At 38.5% G+C, this 22,349-nt stretch overlaps 1 protein-coding gene across 5 annotated transcripts in view; it reads left to right on the top strand.

Annotated features, from left to right (window-relative positions):
• Positions 1-22,349, top strand: part of MYOM1 (myomesin 1) — a 78,984-nt gene that overhangs the window by 9,247 nt on the left and 47,388 nt on the right. For all 5 annotated transcript variants that reach the window (XM_074821396.1, XM_074821388.1, XM_074821376.1 and 2 more), the window contains exons 3-11: positions 4,225-4,362; positions 8,550-8,760; positions 10,459-10,616; positions 14,521-14,613; positions 15,549-15,637; positions 15,762-15,821; positions 17,416-17,580; positions 18,171-18,332; positions 21,796-21,937. In XM_074821396.1, the coding sequence (XP_074677497.1) occupies positions 4,225-4,362; positions 8,550-8,760; positions 10,459-10,616; positions 14,521-14,613; positions 15,549-15,637; positions 15,762-15,821; positions 17,416-17,580; positions 18,171-18,332; positions 21,796-21,937 (1,218 nt within the window). The remainder of the gene's footprint in view (positions 1-4,224; positions 4,363-8,549; positions 8,761-10,458; positions 10,617-14,520; positions 14,614-15,548; positions 15,638-15,761; positions 15,822-17,415; positions 17,581-18,170; positions 18,333-21,795; positions 21,938-22,349) is intronic.

The raw sequence follows: 22,349 nt of genomic DNA, 5'->3' as shown, positions 1-22,349 counted from the left end.
TTTCTACTAGCCTCCATATAGCTCTGCCTGAGTGGAAGCAAATGATAAGAGGATTTGGAAAGGAAAAAAATTTCTGCTGCTTCAAATTTCTATCTCAGCTCTTGGTTTATGCAGACCAATTCTAAAAAGATTTTGGAGTGACTCTGGATACCTCTCTGAAAACACCAGCCGGATGCTCTGATGTGGTCATGAAGCAATTAGAAATTTAGCAACAGCTGTGAGAGAAAGTGAAAACAAAACAGAAAGCATATTGTGTCTGTGTGTTAATCCAAGGTCTGCTCGTAGCTGAAATACTAGCTGCAGTTCTGGTCATCTCACGTCAAAAAATACAGTCTGAAACTAGGAAAGGGTCAGATATCAGCAAGGAGGGTAGTAGGAGGTGTGGAATACCTTCCGTCAGGAGAAGGTAAGACACCAGGGCTCTCACCTTGGGAAGGAGGCAAACATGGGCATGTAACACTGATGTATAAAATAGTGAAAGATGTTCAGAGAGTGAACAAGGAAAGATTTTTCACACAGAGCGGCAAGTGAGCACAAAAGAGATTATAAATTGGCAGATTAAAACAGGTTCAAAAGAAAGTACTATTTTCATATACAAATAAATTGTTAAGCTCACTGCTGCAGCCAGGATGCAATCTCTGGCTCAGGATGTCCTAGGCCTTTGCTTGAAACCAAAAGGATTTGTCAAGGGAGATATTTCTCTACATAAACCTTCTTCTTACCTGCTCTTGACAATTGCTGGAATAGGAAACTGATCTAAAAGCACCATTAGCATTATTCAATGAAACATTTCTCACCAGGGCCTTGCTTAGTCCAGGTCAAGTTTCTGGAAGAGCAGATGACTGAAATAAATTGGTTGGAGCATTGCGTTAGCAATATGAGAATGGTAGAAAATTACAGGATCCACATGGATCCATTATTCAGCTCACAGTTATCATCTGCACTTTTGGTAGCTGAGTGCTCCCTCTTCTGTACCACTATAAAGTATTGGGATGCAACTGTTGCTCTTTGAAGATAGCACAACAACTGTCACTGCAGCTGCCCCTTCCAGAGAAAGAAGAAGAGAGGAAAAGGTATCTAGAAAGGTGCTTTTCTGGTCCTGGGCACATACACACAAGGGCCGACCAAAGGATGCAATAACATGAAGGATTCAGGAGTAGTAATCCAGAAAATAATCAGGTGGCTGCAGCAAAAGGTGCCTCAGTCAAGAGATATATGGCTTAGAAAACTTGGAAGAGAGTGGGAATCAGCTGTGCATGTATGATGTTTTCATCCTAGTCATCATACCTCAATAAAAGTCCTAGTACCATATCTCAATAAAAGTCCTAGTTCCATCCCTGTTTCTCAGGCTCCATTGTGTTGGAGATCTCTGGCATTAATCTGAAGGATCTGGGGGAATATTTTAATAAAGCCAGCTGTGGAAGGCAGAAAAGATGAAAGATATTCAACTTCAAACTCTTGGAGTGTTTGATTAAAAAAACCAATCATTAAACAAATAGAATGTATAGCAATTTATTCTTTCCTTTTCACAAAATTTTAGAGAGCTATAAGTGAAAGATAGGGAAAAAAACAACCATGTAAGAAAGACATCAACGAAAGTCCTAGCGGAGAGTGATGGGAACTGCTATGTATGCTCCCCATTAATTCTCTACATAAGCGTGTAATCTGGACTTTAACTGAAAACTAAACTTACAGAACAGCCAAATTCTCCTTTCGGAACAAAGAGTTAGTCTGGATTTAACAGTGCTGAAAATGCCTGAACTGAAATTTTGACCACATTTCATCTACTTTTAAGAAAATAGAAACTTGTTGACATTTAAACTGAAGTTCAAATGATACTGTGATCCTTCTTGATCTAGAAACAAAGCAGGAATCAAGTGGCCTCCTAAAGGGTTCAGCCTAAAGCCACTAGGAAATCTGATGGCAGAGTCAAAATTCCAGGTTTGTCCCATTTTAAAATAGGACAGGAATAAGAGTCACCTGCTAAGTAAAGAACTGCAGCTCCTTACAGACTATAGTTCAATTATGAAAAATAATGAAAATACTTTGCTTTGATGTTTCCTGCCACTTATTTGACGACAAGTTCTCCCAATGCATTTGTGGTTGGCCTTAGTGATTGTACTACATCGTTGTCCAACCCAGGAGTGAGGCCATTGCATACCTTGTTTCACTCTGTCTCTTCCTTTTTATTTTACTCTGTTTGGATGGTTCCCAAGTGTTTTCTGCTTGGATTTCCATCCCTAAAGCTGGATCCGCATCCCTTGGACTCTCTCCTGGGCTGTTTTGGGTAATGCCTGGCATCGGACCCTGGAGGAGACAGCGCCTCTCTCCTGTAGACTTGGTCTGTGCCTTGGCTGACCCAGTGGTGCCTGATGTGGTAAACCCTTGGCCCCAGTCCTGCGGTGTGTGCCACAGCTGCTCTCTGACTGTGCTTTTTTTTGCATGGAAACCAGGATACAGGGGGAGGAGGAAGGAGGAACTGGTGCACGGTTGCTTTTATCCTTTGGACCAAGTGTTTCTCGGCAGTGGTGCTGTAGGGTTGGTGATAGTGGCTATAAAGTGGGCACCTGGGGAGCACAGAGGAGAGGGCTGCCTCACTGCGATGCTGGGTTAGCCAAATACAGCCAAGTCTGATGAGATGGGCACTAATCAGAAGGGAGGGGAAAACTCTGACTGATGGTGCTGGGAGTGGCAGGGCAAAGAGATGAGGGCTGGAAAGCAAATGTGGGAGGGGTTGTGAAGTTCAGGCAAGGAACTAGGTGGAGAAGGAGAAGACATGACAGTAAGAAAGACATTAAGAGAGCTGGAGAACGGGAGACAGATTTAACAGGCATTGGGTAGGGAGAGAACTCAGTCTGAGCAAAGGAACAGGCACAAAGAAACAAAGGAAAGAAAGGTAGGAGAGTGAAACTGGACCCATGTGATCTCTCACACACAGCCTCACATGGATAGATCAACACGTATTTTGGAAATCAAGCACTTCTCTTGGTATGACTTGTGTTGGTGGCACCTCTGGAACTTGGTACTTTTGCAGGGTTGCAGCCTAAGGGAAACATTAGCCCAAGTATGTATCTGTAATCTTATATTATACATGTGTAACATTCTCAGAGGCCCCGTGCTAGCATGAGTTTTGATTATATGTGTACAGCATGCTGCATAGAGCCACCAGTGTAAGGTACCCAGGGTATGGGAAGCAGGTTAGCCACATTAGTAGTGCAAGTCTGGGCTAATGAGTCTTGTTGAGAAACCATGTGCCTTAACTCTCCTCCTCAATCTGTGCATGTAAGTGGTAAGCTTCTGCTGTATAGACAAATGTCCAGACCAGAAGCAGACTCACATATGATTTCCCTTGGTGATGTTGAGACAGAGATGAATAGATACTTTTGGGATTTATAAAAGGCTGACAGCTAATTAGGATATTCCATAGATCTGGGAGTTAGAGATGTGTTGTATTGGGAAAGGAGGAGGGAGGTATCTGGAACTTTGTTAACACAACTGGTAACCATGTTAAAAATGAACCCAAAATGACTGCCTCAAATATGCTTCACACTCTTCAGAATCCCTCCCAGGCTGGTGGGGAGGGAAGCCTTCCATTTGGTTTGCTCTTCTGTCTTTCCACTCATCATTTATCTGTGCTATGTTAAATGGCGTTACTCACTCAGCTTTACACTTTCAATGGACTGGGGTGGTATGGGAGAGCAGTGGGCATGGCAACACTGGCTACTGAGCAATACGCTGACCTACAATTTCTGTAGAGACACTTAAATGCATTATTACTTTGAATATATTTGCACACCAACATTTTGATTGGGGACCAGACAATTTCAGGACTGTAAATTTTGGTAAAGTAGAGGTTATGAGTTCAGATACAATCTTCAGAATTACTGAGTGGTCTCAGTGACTTCAGGATCTACCAAAACTGGGTATACAAACTCTCCAAGTCCCAAACCAAGAAGCTATTAAATGTGCATTGTTATCAGGTATATTGCTTATTCTCTCTCTTTAAATTTAATATCAAGGGGCATCAGTGTTATATTTGTAATGATGAGTTTGTCAAAAGTGCATTTAGTTATGTGTTTAATAACTCTGAAGCCATGACTCATAAAAATTATATTTTCTTGCTTATCAAACAAGAGAGCAAAAATTTTTAGTACTTTAATCTTATTTTTGAGAGTTTCTTAACAACTTTTTTTTCTGAGTTTAACAATATTATTTTTATTTCAGACTGAAAGATTCCAATTTAATGATTGAAGATCAATCCTATAAGATGAGTCCCAAAGCAAAGAGAGCAAAACACAATTTGGTATCTGAGGACAAAGAGAACAAAGCCATAGACTACTCAGTGCCCATATTCACAGGACGGTATGTTCTTTTTACTTTTGTTTGATATCTTATTTCTGACATTTTATTAACAAAGTATAAAATAACAAATCCATTAATCTCTTTTTACACTAATGGATCTCAAGGTGATTGTTTGCACTTCACATGAGTGATAAAAAGACAAAGACAAGTCATCTGACTGGCAGAAAATCAGACGTTGATCATCCAGTGCCAGGACAAATGAACCTAGGTGTCTGGAGTTTGTTTTGAACACATTGCCAGGGCCACTTTCTATGAAATTAAGATATAATTATAACTCTGATTATTGGGAACCAGACAAGTATCTTGTCCATGTTATTTAGCTTATTCTTTTGGTTTGAAGCCTTGTTCTGTAATTCAATGTCTCTTACCAAGCATTAAACATGGAAACAATGAAATGATGTGATAATGTTTTGTCCTGGCACAGGGAACACCTGGAATTAAACCAAATACTTTCTCAAATCCATCGTAATGATTCATGCTGATCTCACGTGTTGGTGGTATTTATTGCATGGTTACTACTGATGTAATACATTTTACTGCAGCAATGTCCTCAGTAAAGCTGAATGTGAACTTTATGTGGAAGCCAGAACCAACATGAGCAAGGAGGCTCCCCTGCCCTTTTTGGGGTATGGCATACTGATTTTATTAGGAGTCTTTGGCAGTTCGAGCATAGTCACTTGTTCAGATTAACACATACTGGGGTGTGGTGTGGAAAACTGTTTCCTGACTGGAGGCCAGGAGAAAAATTCCTTGCCCACCTGCAGTTGAACAGAAATCTTCCTTCAACTTGTCTTTTTTCTGCAGCACTTTTCATGGGACACTTCCAAGCTTCTGGGAGCCAGTGCTTTTCTGTCTACTGCTTAATCAACACCCAATGTCACTTCTGCTTTGTGTCCAGACTTGTGCTTTCATGTGAAACTGAGTTCCCCCTTGTCAGTGGGAGATGCTATTGCTTTGGCCTTTTGAGCATTTGTGATGCTTTTGTGATGAGACCAGCAGTTTTGGTTTTCATTAATTCCCTCCCACTATCCCAGAGTAATTTTTTTCTCACCCTTTGCACATTTCTGTGTCGGATTCACTACTCTTTGATCCAACCAACAATCAGAAACACACACCGTTGCCTTTTTAAACCATTGTTTTGGAGTTTCAGCTATATCTTCTGTGACAGAAACACATAAATATGTCTCACACAAAACTGGTGGTAACATATTTTCAAGGTTTCCCACTACCTTTGCGTCTCACCTGGTGTTCCTGCTTATGTAGCAGTAGATTTGCAGGTCACCATCACCTGTCTCCCATGCCCTCAAGCACAAATATCCTTCCTCTTTATTGTGTCTTGAGTATACAAAAATAAAATTTATAGTGTTGGTCAATAGTTGAAAATCATGACTAGTACTCCTGATTGATGATCTTAGCTTCTTTACAGACCCCTGTGATCTTATCACATCATGTTAACATCTTAAGAAATCCTAACAAATAATCTTTTCTCATTTTACTTTTTTGTAAAATGCATACAGTAATATCTAACTCAGTGTGATGGTGTGTATCTTCATTTGCTTGTGTCTGTGCAATACTTTGGGATCCTATATTAAAAGATACTGTTGGATTCTTACATCATTGTTACTATTCTTCTTCTTCTTACTATTGTCAGTATTGATCTTACTTTTTGCACATGGCAACTCAGGAAGTTGTGTGTGCTTTTGTGCCACTGAAATGACCCAAATAGGGGCAGTTTATTTGTTAAAAAATACAAAAAGGTCATATGATGATTGTTAGGGTGCCCAACTCAACGTGGCATGAACTGGTTGGGGTATCTGTTTTAGGCTTTTTTTCTGTTGGCATCATGTTCATGACCACATGCCAAGACTATGGAATTTGCATGCCACATTCCTAACAGATATTTATTTTTGTTTGAAAGATAACAGCTGAAGCCCATTGAACCATGTGCATGTTCTATGTCATTCCCAAATTCTCCTGTGAAATTGATGTGTTGTTACCCATGGGCAGATAGGTTTTACAAGGAATAGTTATTTATAAAGGTCAGCTTTCTGTGGGTTCATTGGAGCTGTTGCTTGTGCTGCTGGATGACCTTCAGTGCCGTGTCACCATTTCCATTATTTGGTTCTATTTTGGAGCCCTCAGGTTCTGCTGTAAAAACCCCCCTTGCTCAGATTATTCACTTCAAAACTGTTCTTCTTAAACACCTAGCCTAATCCTTGCAAGATAAAATTAAGGACAGACGGCCAGTATTCTAGGTAATAAAACACCCAGAGCTTGATTTAATACCATAGGTGCTAAAGGTACTGGATGTGTCTTGTGGATCTATTTGCAACCACTAATAAGCCTATGCCAAAAGACTGCAGATGGCAGATACCCTTTAAATAATATTTTGTGTGTGTCATTTGGGGTTTGATCCCATTGTTTCTGTTTGAAAAATGTTTTCTACTGAAACCCCTGCAGAATAAATTCTTAAATGGTACTCTGTGCTGTTTCTGATGCATTCATCGTTTCAGGGAACATGTTTCTCTTTGATCTGGGAAGATTATAACAGGAAGAAATGATTAACAAATCTAAATATTTAATACGGTTGATCAAAAGCATCTGGGGACCACTACTGCAGATTACTAGGCCAAGTCCTATATTAGTCTGAGGATATTCATCAGCTCCCAGAAGATGCTTTATGCCTTGAGGAGCGGGTCCATACTGTGAAGTTGCTGAGATCATAACTACTATAATTAAGGAGGAAATAATGTCAGCTTTCCTTTGAAGGAAAACGCCACTGATCCATTTAAACTGAATGTAGACAGCTACATTCATATTCATTAAAATGAGTTTTCAAGATTGTCTTTAGAAATCTCTGCCATATATCTGCACCTTCAGAAGACATTTGTGGGGTAGCTGATGTGCCTAAGTGAGGACAATCAATCATCCCACTGATACTTTAAAGGATCATCCTGTTAAAGCAGCCTGAAACACAAAGTTCAACGCAGAATTTGAATGCATGAGGGAGGTCAAAGCTCTATGCTGTTAATTAAGCTTTTTTAGTCTTTAGAGCAATCTTGATGTGTAATTAAGTTTACAGCACATGCCACTGCTTGACTGTCTTGCATCTCACTGAACTGATTTCATAGCTCAAAGATAAGGGGCTGGACAGTTAATTATGGGCTTGAATCCAAATTTTCTTGAGTGTTGAGATGTGCTATCAAATGCATAATATTAACAATTTAAAAGAAAACAAAAAATTCATTCTTCCTAATCTTTTTGCTTTGTAGCAGTAGTGAGAATTTTATGATAAGATAGTAAGGCTGTGCTTGAGTGCATCATGGAAATAAACAGAGGCTGCCTTCTCTATAGTGCTTGCAAGATGGCACTTAACAAGAACTTAAACAGAACCTCTTTTCAGTGTGCCATCTAATGTTACCCTAAAGTAACTAAACTCAGCAGAAGGATGTTAATGTTTCTCCTTAAGCCAGTGAACTCTCATTGTACATGCACTGCTATAGCAGCTATAATGTTCTGAGAGTGCCCAAACAATATGACTTGCAAGGGTACTTTTACTGTGCGTATGGAAACAGGATTGTACCCACTGAGAGTAACCATTCCTTGCATCTTGCCTCTGTAGAAATCCTGAGGAGGATGCTTCAAGGAAATCCTTAATCATCTTCTTGAAAACATTTGGAAGAACAGTTACCCTACAAACATTACGGGATTGAATTTTCTATGAATAAAGACAACTTTTTGTGATAGATAGTAATGTGGCTTTTTGTATAAATCACAAATGAGGACATTGTTATACAACTATCAATTAGCTACAATTATCTCCTGCCCCTTTGGTAGTGTTATTATGAATGCTGCAGCTGTAAGTCAATAACTGGAGATCTGTGGGTATTCCTTACACTAATCTTTATAGCAATGGAGATATAAGACCACAGCAGGATAATGGCTAAACTGAAAATGTGTATGGCATACTTATGCAGAGAGGCACTGAAAACAGCCATGACTTTAGAGAATGAAATAGTCATTCTGCAGTGTCCTTCCATGTTTCTGCTTTGAATACATATGAGACTGTAATAGCAGAAATATATAAGAGTGTTGGCCACTGTAGTTTGCTAATTTGATGTAAAATATAAATGGATTATGTTCTCAGCATTTTCCAATGGGATTCTGCTTTTTGAAAATTCTTTCAGAGAAGTGAGTATCAGTGGGATCACAGACACGGAAGAAGAAAGAATTAAAGAAAGTGCTGCCTATGTTGCCAAGAGGAATCTTTTTGCCACAGGTGAAGGAGTTAGTGTCAGCAAGGTGGCCAAGTCAACTTCTGAAGAGCAACATCGTGAAAAAAAATCAAGGAAAGTAGCAATCCGGGAGTCTGCTGAACGTGTGGCCCTGAAGAAAACGGTAAAAGAGTAGAAACTAACACCTAGGCTGTAAACAGCATGGGTGTTCTTTGTTTGGTGTTTGTAAAGTGCCTAGCACAACAGGGCCCTGATTTACACCATGGGCAATCACAAAAATCGTAGTAAAACACCAAAGTACTTTTAATGGAAACCTTTTCAATGACTTAAAGTCTTGTTATCTTCCTGTCAGGTGGATAAGAAAAGAGGCACTGTGCCTGAGGTAGGCACCAGGAATGTGTCTGTTGTGCTGGGAGAAAGGGAGGGAGAATGAGGCCGGGGAACACTCTCTGGTCATGCCCACACCTAGTTAAATGGCACAGCACCCTTCACCTGGACGATGAGGCAGTTGCTGGGCAGAGAGAAAAGGTGCCGATATATATGTACCTTGCCAATAAGAAGGTGATGGGGTAATTTCTGGATTTTTATGGCCTGAGAATAAGCTTGTCCAAAGTGTTTACCCCAGAGTTTTAATCACAGGGTGTAAATTAAGGAGGGATTTGCCAAAAACATCTGGAACTTAATCTCTAATTGTGGGTAGCTTTGGTGTAACTTCTTGAAAAATATACAAGTATGTTATGACTAGACTGGCAGAATATATCAAGTGCAAATATGTTTAATTTAGCAAATTAATGTTTTGAGAAAAAGATTTAGTGATATGCTTATAAAATATCCTCATGATGTGAGGCTGGAAAGGGTGTAAACACTTTGAAGGAAAGGTAAGAATTCAAAATAATCTCAAAAAATTGAGAAACAGTGAAGGTAAAATTTGTTAACAACCAATGGAAATTACTACACACAGAAAGAAAAGAACAAGTAAATGAGGAATGCTTGGCTAGGTAGAAGTACCTGAGGATCTGGAAGTTAGGTCACAAATTTAATATCAGTCAATTTATTGTCAGTCGTTGTATAAAAACAAATGCCATTCTAGAGTGTGTTAACAAAAGTATTGTTATTAAAACATAGGGACAATTATTTAATTGTGTCAGAGATTGTTGGACTTCTGATAATGAGTAGTTACTGTCTTATGAACACTGAGGACAAGTAGAACCTGCCCAGAACTAAGAAACAACAATTGGAAGGAAAACTGGTTTTGCACAGTTTTTAAAAGACTGAGAGGATTACGAAAGCTGTCTTCTTTTAATAACCTTAATACAGGGACCTGTCATTCTCCATATATGTGAAAGTTAAGGCAGAAAATAAATAGTTTAGTTTGCAGAAAGCAAGATTTATAGTGTATTACGATTTTTTTTCCAGCTCTGTGGATAGCCAAGCAGTTGAAACAGTTACCCTGGGAGGATGAATGATCCCATCAGCAGGAAAGGTTTGAGAGCAGGTCTGCCAGAGATGATCTAGGCATATACGATCTTGCATTAGAGAAAAAGTAAAGAAGACATTTGAGTTTCAGACCTATTTCACCTTTCACTCTCTATTAAAAGAAATCATTAAATGTGGAAAATGATTTTACTTAGAATAGTTTTAAGGAAAAAAAAATTTCTAGCTATTTGGGAAGGGGAACTTCTTGAAGATGAAAACTTTGTTTTCAGTGTCCAGGTGAGATAAATACATTAAGTATGTCTGTCTGGATTTTTAAATAAAAATTGCATATTTTCTTACTGCTCTTTAAAAAAGTATGGTTTTTACGTATTAGTAATTTGCACTTATAACTGCTGGAGTTTATAATCAAATGTTTCTTTTTCAGCTAGAAGACACTCAGGCATTCCACAAGAAGTTGAATCAAGATAAACTTTTGCATGCTCCTGAGTTTATTATTGAGCCTCGTTCCCACACTATCTGGGAAAAGCAAAATGTCAAATTCCATTGTTCTGTGGCTGGCTGGCCAGCACCCCGTGTTACATGGTAAGTTTGTATCTCTAGCACTGAAAGTCATCACATAACCAATATCTGAAGTCATCTCAGTGAATGTGGTATTTTTTCTGGAAAGATATAAGTTCAATAAGAAAGTCAGGTACAAAGGCCTGTCAAACACCTTGCAATTCACCTTGTACAAAAAGAAAGCAAAGTATTAAAAGGCGAAATAGTACTTTATGTAGCAATGGGAATACATAGATTTTTTTTTTCATAGAGACATCCAATAAATTCTTTCTGTCTGGTGATGAAGGAAAAATAGCAGTTTAAGTTATCATCAGTACTATCCTTAAAATAATGTTTTCCAAATGCTTCTGTTTAGTCTACAAATGCCATTAATGTCCCTGAAGCATTAAAGCATGCTTTGGTTAAGAACTAGCTGCTTGGCTGCTGAGCAGTTATAGTACTGAATCTCCATGAAACTGAAGTCTCATGATGCAGGGTGTTCATAGCAGACACATCATAATTATTCAAAGTGGAAGACTGCAGATAGATCCAGGACCATCCAAATCTTCTGAAAACTTTGGAGGCTATTGGAAACCTTCTATACACTTGAATGATCTTTGGACTAAATCTTTACTGTGGGAACTCCAAAATACGCTCTTAGTCATAGATGAAGGTCTAATTTGACTTTGGGGTTAAACTTTACCCTGACTGGAATTGAACTTAGCTTAACTAACAGTGACTTGTGAAGCTTTACTGTCTCACCATCTATTGAGCTGATCTTTCTTATCTGTTTCATGCTACAGAGATGCCATCAATTTGTTAAGATAATAGGTAATAACTTTTTTCAAACATAAAATGAAATTTGATGCTCATTATTTAATTTAAAATATTCTTCTAGAATGTGTATATAAAATGTATGTATGTGTTTATAAAATGAACAAAGAATAAGCCTGTGTTCAGCGTTAAGCATTAGTTAGGAATAAGTCCTATGGAGATTCTATTTGTGGAGACAACAGTAAACATCTACTATATCATGATGTTAAGTAATACTCATATTTTGCAATTTACTACTTGAATTGCTTCATGGACTCTGTGTTTATTTATATCTTAAAAACCTTAATCTCAGGACTTGATAAAAAGTGCTACTAAGAGGTACATTAATAGGCCAGAGCTGGTGCCCACGAAGTCACTTGATCTCTCTTCTTAGACTATGAAAACCAATAGCCAGGCTCTGCACAGACACATTTTTCCCATCACGTAAGGGTTGCTAGTGCCCTGTTTTGACATTCCTCCTAGAGAGGATTCCAGATCAACCTTTCAGGTCTGGTCTCAGCTGGACATAAGGAATGGTCAGCTACGCTCATGGCTGTAACCCAGCTCTGTAACCTGAATCCTAACCACTTACACAAGAGCTGAACCATTTTCACTTTGAGATTCACCTTATCCCAAAAACCTGACGTTAAACATACATCTGAATTCCAAAGGGATTTCAGTTTGCCACAGGCTACTAGTGGTAAAAAAGGGTTTACAGCCATTTCAGCAGGTGTCTTTTCTCTGAGACAAAGAATACTGCTGACCTGGATCTGTCAGCTTTCATTCAGCGTTTCTAATGAAATGTCAGTCATGTATTCCAAACAGTCATTCTTTGTATAAGCAGTGAAGACCTTTTTTTCATGCTGTGCCTGAAAAATTACAAAGCTTCATGAACTTTCTCTAAAGAAAACGTTATTTTCTGATGCAGCTGTTCTGACTCCCTTGGAAAAAGTATATGGAAAACCCAGGACATTTGAAACCAGTAGCAGAAAGCGTATCAGTGCATAATGACAGTGGGAGGTTGCAGTCCAACATTAGCTAATGACTTGGTGGTTCTGGAATTTGCGTTTCCAGAAATAACAAGTGGTCCTTCTAGCACATGAGCCCTATTCTTTCCATAAATGAATATAAATAAACAATAATTGAATCAATTATGTTTTGCTTACCTGATAACGAAGACAAAAGAAGTGAAAGTACTTCTTGCTGCTGGCATGACTCAGTTAAAGCTTGTTTCTGCACAGCACCACATGCTACCAAATGCCTTTGCTGCCAACAGGATCCAAGGGTTGCCCAGCCTTTTGAAGAAAAATTAAAGAGATTATGAAATCACATTCTGTTTCACAGGATTTCATATTCCCTGGAAAATATTAGGAACTGATGGCATTATTCTATTTTCTGAACCATTTGACACACTACATGGAATGTAAAGATGCCCAGATGTTCCCAGGCAGATCAGTCTGGGGGTCACCATTGCACAGATGAGGTTAAGAGTGGTGGCGAATGGATTACTCTTATTGGATCCATGTATTATTTTTTGCTATAAGTCAGGAAAAAGCAGTAGGAGATCTGTAATGAGGTCAAGCACCTCTGCAACTGTTTGAAGTCCAGAATACAGAGTATTGCCCTGCATTGAGTCCCTTTTCATAGATGTCTTGCTGAGAGGAAGATGAGGATGAAAAACATCAGGATTTATGATTCTTGCTCACTTTGGCACCTGGAAAAATCCCAGTGTATTACTGTGCCCAAATATTTGTAGCCAGGGAAATATTCTTTATTCCACAACACTGAAAATGCTGAAAGGCAATTTTCAGATTTATTGCAGGTATAGCTTGATCTTGAGACATATTAAACTAATAATATTCTTGGTAAAAATAAAATTGCTTATTATTGACTTGTTTGGTGAAGTGGGGCAAGCCACTGACACCAGATCAGTTCCTGAAAATCATGAGAGATTTAAAATGTAAAATCCGAAATGAAGAAGCAAAGCTCTTTGGATGGATGTCTGTTACAGCTTATGAAGAGAAAGGTTTATTTAAGCTACATCAAAGTAAGAGATAAAGATACTTTTATCTATGATAATTTATATTTCCTCTTCCCTTTTATACAAACTTTATGGAGCACAGGGAAAGTTATGTTAGAGGAAGACACTTTCTTAAGAAACATTCTTTCTTTGTAGCCCTCAAATGAATCCCAAATGTACTGAATACAATTCAGTATGTAATTTTATTAGGATCCCATTGCCAGTTTGTTCCATATTACTAGTGCTTACTTAAGACAGGATTCACTAGAGCATTTACTTGGTTACACCATGTATTGTCCAGAATGAGTGACTTTTTATGCAACAATTGGTGAGGAAGAATTTATCATGAACCTCTGAAGTCTCCCTCTGTGAGTCTCAAGCTGTTTATATAAATTCTGAAATTAGCAGTACCAGCTCACTGCTGATCAGTACTTGTTCATTCCTTCAAATTATTTACTGGGAATTTTGAACATCAAAATTTTCCTACCTGAATATATACTTCTACCAGAAAACAGTCATAGTTACAGTCATACCTGTAAAGGCAGAGAAGTTTTTGGTAGCACAGCTTTTGCCAGATCCCTCGCTGCAATGCACTTTACCAGCAAGACAACTTTTCTTTACCAGTCTAACCCCTTCAGGGCTTCTGTCAACCTAGCTATGCAAGTAAAAAAAAAGTTAACTTTCTACCTGACATTTTTGTGAATATGCATGTTTTAAAAGTAGATCAAGTATGCAAACCAAACAAAATGTGTACGATACCTAGTAGGTAAGGATGCTACAGATTTTTCATTGTTTGCAGTGCACAAAACTCTGAGATGTTGCTCATGTGACTCCTCTGTTCCTTTACAAGTAGTAGTAATACAAGTAGTAGTACCACCATTCAAGACTGTTTTCTCCTTTGAATTAGAAAATAAAATGCACCTGGGGTGGGTCAAAGAGAGAGAGAGGTTAAGCTTCCAAAGATATGTAATGTCTTCGCAGGAAATTAGACTACAGTTTATCTAGGAGAAACATGCAGAAACTGATGTTATATTTCAAACATCAAGCACTTGACCTTTCAAAGTATATAATTATACACTTCCATTTGTGACACACTGTTCCTTTGTTTTTCCATAGGTACAAAAACAACGTGCCCATCGATGTACAGACCCACCCTGACAAGTATATAATTGAAAGTCGATATGGGCTGCACTCACTGGAGATTAGCACGTAAGGGGATACTAGATAATTTAACAGATATCTTAAGATGAAATGTTGCTATAGATTGAGACCTGAAAAATGTGAATGTATCTCTTGGGGATGTAAGAGATATCAAGTTTGTACAGCTGAGGAGAATGTTGTCTACTAAATTTTGAAGCAGTTCTGGTTTTCCTCAGTAGAGGATATGCAATTTACCTGAGTAATTTATCTGGATTATTATTCTATTTATGGCTGAGTCAGGAACATGTGGGACATTTGTGATTACTTTTTCCATTTGTCTGTTACATGAGTACATTTAAACATGAGAAAAATTTAGTTCAGGATAAAAATGTGTGAGTTAGCTGTTTTTCAAATACAGCAAAGTTCCTGATTCTTACTGAAATGAGGAACAGAACTGAGATGTCCTCCCACACAAGAAAGATCTTTAACAGTACTCATCCTCCAAATAGGAAATTTTTGAAGTCACTTTGCATTAAAAAACACTGAAAACATGAGACCCAATCAACTAATTTGACAATCAGCAACAATCTGTATTTGTCAATTTAGATACTGGTAGGTGCCCTTTGAAAATATTTTATGATATCTACCATTTCTACAGCTTCCACATTAGGCATCTCTCCACTGGAAACAGTAAATTAGAGATAACTTAGAGATAACTTACACAAATATTATCAGACAGTTTTTTACTACTTCTGCTGTATTCTCAATTTCAAATCTGTAAGTGATATTTGAAAAGAGACATTTATTTCAAACATTGGATTTTTAACATTGATAAAAACTTAATGGCTACAATCAGTCCACAGTGTCCAGTGTGTCTGTCTCCCAAGCTTTTACTTCTTTATAGATTTTATCCAGATTTCTGAGGGTTTCTTTAATCTAAAACATAGGAGAGGCTATGCCAAGGTGTAAATGGGTGCCCTGCCTAATCATTTGTATCATTTTAGATGTGATTTTGATGACACTGCTCAGTATCGGGCCTCTGCTATGAATGTTAAAGGAGAAATTTCGGCTTATGCTTCCCTCGTGGTAAAGAGTAGGTTTGCAAAATATTTCCTTTGAGTTTTTTTGTGAAGATGCACATTACCATTCTGGTTTTGTGGCTCAGAGAGCCTTTACCTCTTGGTGATAGTGACAGAAATTGTTCTTTTTCTGTCTAGGGTACAAAGGAGAAATTGATGCAAGTCTTTTGTATGCTGGAACTTCCATGCCTCTGGGCTGTAAGTTGCAATATATGTTTGTTTGATGCATCCATTTACAGTTGCCACATCATGACAAATGACTCAGCAGAATACTTTGTAACATTATTTAAAAAGGAAGCAGGTCTGATTTACAAAGGTACTGAGCTCTACAATTTCAGATGGTGTTAGCCTCACCTATAGGGTGAGGTGTCTTCTAGGTCTATGGCTATTTTCTTATATAAGAAACATCCTTTTAATATCACACTTCACTGTGGAATAAAATCTATCGAAGAGAGGGACACTTGCATTTTGCAATATGCAAAACATGGCCTAGAAAAAAAGCAAGGAGTGCATGTGCATAAGTAGAGTAGTTGACTTAATCATTCTTGTCTGCAGCTACACGATTCCATGTATTGCGAAAATGCATAGAAAAGATCAAATAACCAGAACCTAATTTGAATATTTTGGATATATCAAGGTAAAAAATGTAGTTTGTTTTACCTGAAAACCTCACATTTTTAAGTGATTTATCACATAGATACTTCCAAGATGTTAAGACAGTCCACCTACCTATGCCATGTGGGTGAAGTGCCCTAGGGGCCCTGTGCATGGAAGGCTTGACAGATGAGACTAACAGACATTTCTTTTATTGTAGCAGCACAAATAGAATCAGAGGTATGCTACAAAGGCAAACTAGCTGGCATTTATATACCAAAGCTCTGAAATAATAGAAACAAGATTATGTACCACATTGCAAAATGCAAGACCACACATTTCCAATATAGTTTGGGATTTATTACTTGGTTATGGGAAAGGAAGACGATGATTTGCGTATATTCATTGATCACAGGAAGACTGAGAACTACGGTGTAGGGAAGTTGTGGAAAAGGAAAATGGGACCATAGGTTTTATCAGCTGAGCTTATTTTCAAAATAAACATGGAAGCCTCTGTGCCATGTATGTGCAGTACGAGTGTAAGGCACTTAGGATATTCTGTCTGGAATACTGCACAACTTGGGTCACACAGCATCAGGAAAGATAAATTCAGAAGCAAGTACAGAAGCAGGCTACCTGAATGCCTGGGGAATGGAGAGCTCATTTTTATTAAGAGCTCCCCCTGCCCCCCTCCCTCTGCCCCAGGTTTTTTATCTTATAAAAATGAAGACTGAGTTGACACATGACTGCCCTGAGGTGGAGCAAGGAGTTAAAACAGGGAAAGAGAAGAATCATGTAAGCTAAAGATCATCTTGACCTGAACAAATCATTAACCATAAATATAAGTATTTTTAATTTATAAAACAAACCCTATGATAAAATGATAAAACACTGGATCTGAAATTTTGGAAATTCTGGAATGAAATTCTGCAGGAGCCTCTCCCTGATAAAATGAACTATCTGTAAGAACTAGAGTTGTATGAATAAAGAAATAGTTGATTCTCTATGGTAGTAAGGGCTTGGATTATTTAATACTGCAATTATCTCTGAAGATGATGACTGGATATATATTGTTCCTGTTTATACCTTAAACTTCACCTGAGATTATATTCATAATCATTGGGTACTTTTGCATCCTACTCTTGTCACAAAAGGAAAGAAAAAGTAAACAGCCAGATTTTTTTTTTCCCTTATACAGTTGGCGTTACCCCTCATGGCTATGCTTCCAGGTTTGAAATCAGATTTGTCGACAAGTTTGATGTAGCCTTTGGGAGAGAAGGCGAGACAATGAGTCTGGGCTGCACAGTTGTCATCAGTCCCGATATCAAGCGTTTCAAACCAGACATTGAATGGTACAGAAATGGTGAGAATGTTTGACAAGAAGAAATATAAACTTCTTTCATGTAAATCTTTATTTATTTCAGCATATGTGAATGTTATGATTTGGTCATCACTTTCTCAGATTTCCAAACAGTAATATTTTCTTTTTTTCAATTAAAAGTTTTTCAAAATTTAGCTTTTTGAAATGGAACCACAGTTAGAAAACTGACAAAGCACTGTGAAAATGTCTTCTAGGGATTTTTTCTTTCTTAAAAAAATTTTTAAATCAGAAGCATTTTGATCAGCTCCAACATCTATGCGGTCCATCTACATACACCACATAGCTTTTAATATTTATTTATATGCCAACACAGTTCTTAAGTAGTTGCACAAGTGTTTTGTGCAGCAGCTGATATAAAAGCTGTTGCTTTCTGAAGTTACACTTTGAAAGTGAAGACAAAATTGGCATGAGAGCAGAATTAGCTGTAATTTATGATTGTGTTCAAAAACAGAAAGTTGCATAATAAGAATGGTCTCATGTATGTCCAATCTATTCCAATATATTCTTTGTATTCAGAATCTATTCCTCAGTAGATCCAGCTAGTTCTCATAATGAAATTATCTAATTTCTAGGTGTTCTTATTACACCATCCAAATGGGTCCAGATGCACTGGAGTGGGGAGCGAGCTTCATTAACACTGACTCATGCAAACAAGGAAGATGAAGGTCTTTACACTCTACGAGTGGTGATGGGAGACTACTATGAAGAGTACAGTGGTTATGTCTTTGTTCGAGGTAGGATACTGTCTTGTGAATGAAACTCACTACAGAAATGAGGAAAACATGCTGGCAAAATCAGTCTCAGACATCTGAGGTGCTTTTTTTCCCAATAAAAAGAGAATAATTATTTTCTATTAATAGATTCTAGCAATATAGCTTCCAGTTGTTATCTCCGGAAAAATGCATAGCTCATGTTTTGGTGTCATGTGCTAGAAGACTTCTAAACTTCATTGGCATTCTGAGGATGAAATTTAGGATATTGATGTAACTTCAATACTCTTTCTCAATTTCAGCCTGTGAATAGGAAAAATCTACATAATAACTTAAAAATGTATTTTTATAACCATCTCACTGCTAGCTAAACTGCACTGTTTTGATCAAGATTTTGTGCACCATTTGAGGGATTCTCCTTAATGCACAATGCAGGAAAAAATACAGTGCAAGGGAAACACAAAGATCTGCACCTGGGGAAGAATAACTTCATGCACCTGTGTAGGCTGGGGGCTGACTGGCTGGAAAACCACTTTTCAGAAAACACCCTGGGGGTGCTGGTGGACACCAAGGTGAACGTGTGCCCTTGTCACAAAGGACAGTGGCATCCTGGGCTGCACTAGGAAGAGCACTGCCAGCAGGGTGAGGAGGTGGTCCTTCCCCTGTACTCAGCACTGGTGAGACTCATCTGGAGTGCTGGATCCAGTTCCAGGCTACCCAGTACAAGAGAGACATGGACTCACTGGAGTGAGTCCAGTGAAGGGCTGTGAAAGTAATTAAGGGCTTTGAGCATCTCTCATATGAGGAAGGACTGAGAGAGGTGGGACTGTTCAGCCTAGAGAAGAGAGGGCTTAGGGGGAGTTTATCCACGTGTATAAATACTTGATGGAGGGGAGTAAAGAAGACAGACCCAGGCTCTTTTCAGTGGTGCCCACTGCCAGGACAAGAGGCAATGTACACAAATTAAAATACAGGAAAGCTCATTTAAACATAAGAAAACACTTTTTTTTTCTGCAAGGGTGATTGAAGAGTGGAGCAGGTTACCCAGACAGGCTGTGGAGCCTCCATCCTTGGAGATATCCAAAACCTGATTTGACATGGTCCTGGGTAACCAGCTCTAGTTGACCCTGCTTTGGGCTGAGGGTTGGACTAGGCAATCTCTGGAGTTGTATGCCAATCCCAACCATTCCGTGATTCTCTAAAATAAAACAGCTAAGTGTAGAATTAAAATGTCATTTCTCTGGGTGTTGTTTGCTTGTACCATGAAAAACTTCCTTGAATTTCTATTAGAGAAATATTTCTTTAAAAAGAACCATGGCTATCAGGTTGTGTGCTGATTCTATATCTGTCCCAGCTGCTAAAAGCAGCTGAAGTGTGTAATGCCAGTTCAAAAGGCTCTGGAAATTCTTGGCTCTGAGACCATGCCCAGAATGGCACAGTGTTGCCAAGTCCAGCAGAGCTGCGTGAGATAACAGCCTGCTCAGAAAATATGACTGAAGCAGATGTTTTCATCACTTGAAGAAAGAGTCTACTGAAATGATCATCTGTGAAAAGAAATAGGACTTGTCTTTCTTGCTTTGTTTTAAATTGTGCTGCCATATAAGTAAATGATCACCCTCATTCCTGTTACATCTTCTAGCAATGCAAGTATGACCTGACTGTGAACCCACCGCCCCTTTCACCAGAGATAATCATCTTGCTAGGAATCAGTGTGTTTGGCAAATTCAAACTAGATTAATTATATTCTCCATTCCTAATTAAATGGTCCCCACAGTCTCAGTTGGTTAGTATATTCCTCACTGCTCCTCCTAAATTGTAGACAAATTTGCTATAAATGGCTAGCTATGGCATTTAAGCACATGCAGTTGTCTTTCTGTGTCATGCATAGAAATCCCTGTGTATCAATGGAAGTGAGCAATGCACTAATCAGGCTCATAGCATTAGGTCTTTAGACAGGCTTAGAGAGTGTGTGTGACTCTTCTGCCATGGCTACGGGTCAGCATTTGTCAGCAAGCCATCAGGGATGAAATCCTAGCCTCCTGGAGACTGATCAGCAACGCTGGCTGTCCCAGCTATTTCCCAGTCTGTTTTGGAAAGAAACTGTGGTGTCTCATGTTTCGTCAGGCGGCAAATATGGGCAATTAAAACTTTTTGTACAGAGATCACTGAAGACATATTTTTATGACTCTTAATGTTCGTATTATTTTGTTATGTTAACTGGATTGCCTACTCTGTACGTTACTGTTTTTAAAAATGCATTGAGTTAGCTGTAATTAGAACCTGGACTCAGTAACTTTGGTGCAACTTCAAAAGCTCCATTTGATGCTACTCTGACTATAAGAGAAGACACAGTATAAAGTGTGTTCTTTTTTTTCCTGAAGAGTACTCTTTTACTTAATGAAGCATGTTAAGGACTCTTATAAGTAATTTTTTCCTGAAAGCCAAAAGCATGAAAAACAAGGCTTACTGTAATACAAAATCCTGTAATGCCTTGAAACTTCAAACCTTTTTAAGAACTCTGGGGTTTAGGTGGAATGTATGAATAATATTTATTAGCAAAATATTTTTTTCTCCAGGTATATACATCCTTGTCTAAGTCAGGTCCTCTTTTGAAGTGCTCACAACAAGGCTTGAAAAATGCTACATGTAATTGTACAAATTGGTGTTATTCTGCGGAGAAAAAACCTCTTTACTTTGAAAGTCTTTCATAAAATCTTCCTGCAAAGGTTATTTTTCTCTACGTGAAAATTACCCCATCTCACAAATCATACTCTGACTGTGTAAACAGTAAAATTCCCCAGTGCCCAGCACCATGCTCTGCTTTTTAAAGCTTTAGATAAGCTATGTCCCGAAGCGGATGCTGGAGTCAAGACCATTTGACACCAGCAGTCACAGATTTGTGATAAACACTTGAAAGGTACAATATACTCATCCTTATGAAGGTTATATTCCACAGTGATAATGTATGTGTAATATAATTAAACTTCAAAAGGTTTTGATACCTTTGCAGTTCATAGCTAACCAAAAACAAACAATGAAGGACTATGTGTGGAGATAAGATATTTAATTCAGTGGTGTATATCCAACGGGTGAATACTTCTGATTGAGATATTGCCTGGCTGTAAGGCAAGATCTGTAAGGCCTCTTCTCCTAAGTAGAACAGCAGGTAAATATACAGTCTGCCAAGTTTTTAGTTCAGCTATGGCTCTGGCAGCTACCTAACCAGAATGCATGTTACTAATTTTATTTAAAATGCTTAGGTGAACTACATTTACAGTATGCTGTAACTTATTAAGTATTTGTAAATGTGGCAAAGAGAAACCCAAAACCTAGAAAAACACTAGCAATATTAAAAACAGATACTTTTTGAAGCCAGTAGTGGAACTTCTTTTTTTGGCTCAGTAGGAACAGAGTTTGGTCCTTAGAGGTTAGTAACTGTGAAAGAACTACAGTTCACGTTTGGAAACGTATGTCTCCATCCTCACAGATGCTGATGCTGAAATCCCTGGAGCTCCTGGTGCACCGCTGGATGTGCAGTGCTTAGATGCCAACAAAGATTATGTCATCGTCTCCTGGAAGCAGCCTGCTGTCGATGGAGGAAACCCCATCCTTGGATATTTCATTGACAGGTCAGTGGGCATGCCAGACTGGAGAGTTTGTATTGCTGCTCACTCTAACTCAAAAACCTAAAAGCACACTGAAAAGCATGAGATAAAATGGTCATGTCATTTTTTATTTTCATTCTTGTTGCTGGCCAGAAGAAAGTAACTTTTTTTGTTTTAGATTGGCTGGGCCTGATCTAACTTGCATGGAAATAATTACGTCCTGCTTCATCTAACTACATAGAAAGGATTCTGTGAGATGCTGCATAGCTCAGCCCTCGCTGCTTCCTGTGAGGCTTGAGGGGCCTTGGGCTTTGCAGTGTTTAGTAGCTTACAGGATCAGCTCGTTCATCAGGCAGCTGTGGCTCCTTCTGTATCAGTGCTCTCCAGCCTCTTTCCAAATAGTTACTACATACCAGAAAGCAAAATATTATCTCAA

The sequence above is a fragment of the Strix aluco genome, chromosome 1, assembly GCF_031877795.1.
Source record: "Strix aluco isolate bStrAlu1 chromosome 1, bStrAlu1.hap1, whole genome shotgun sequence".
Taxonomy (NCBI): domain Eukaryota; kingdom Metazoa; phylum Chordata; class Aves; order Strigiformes; family Strigidae; genus Strix; species Strix aluco.
The sequence above is the reverse complement of the archived record's forward strand: the minus strand, read 5'-3'. Positions and strand labels throughout refer to the sequence as shown.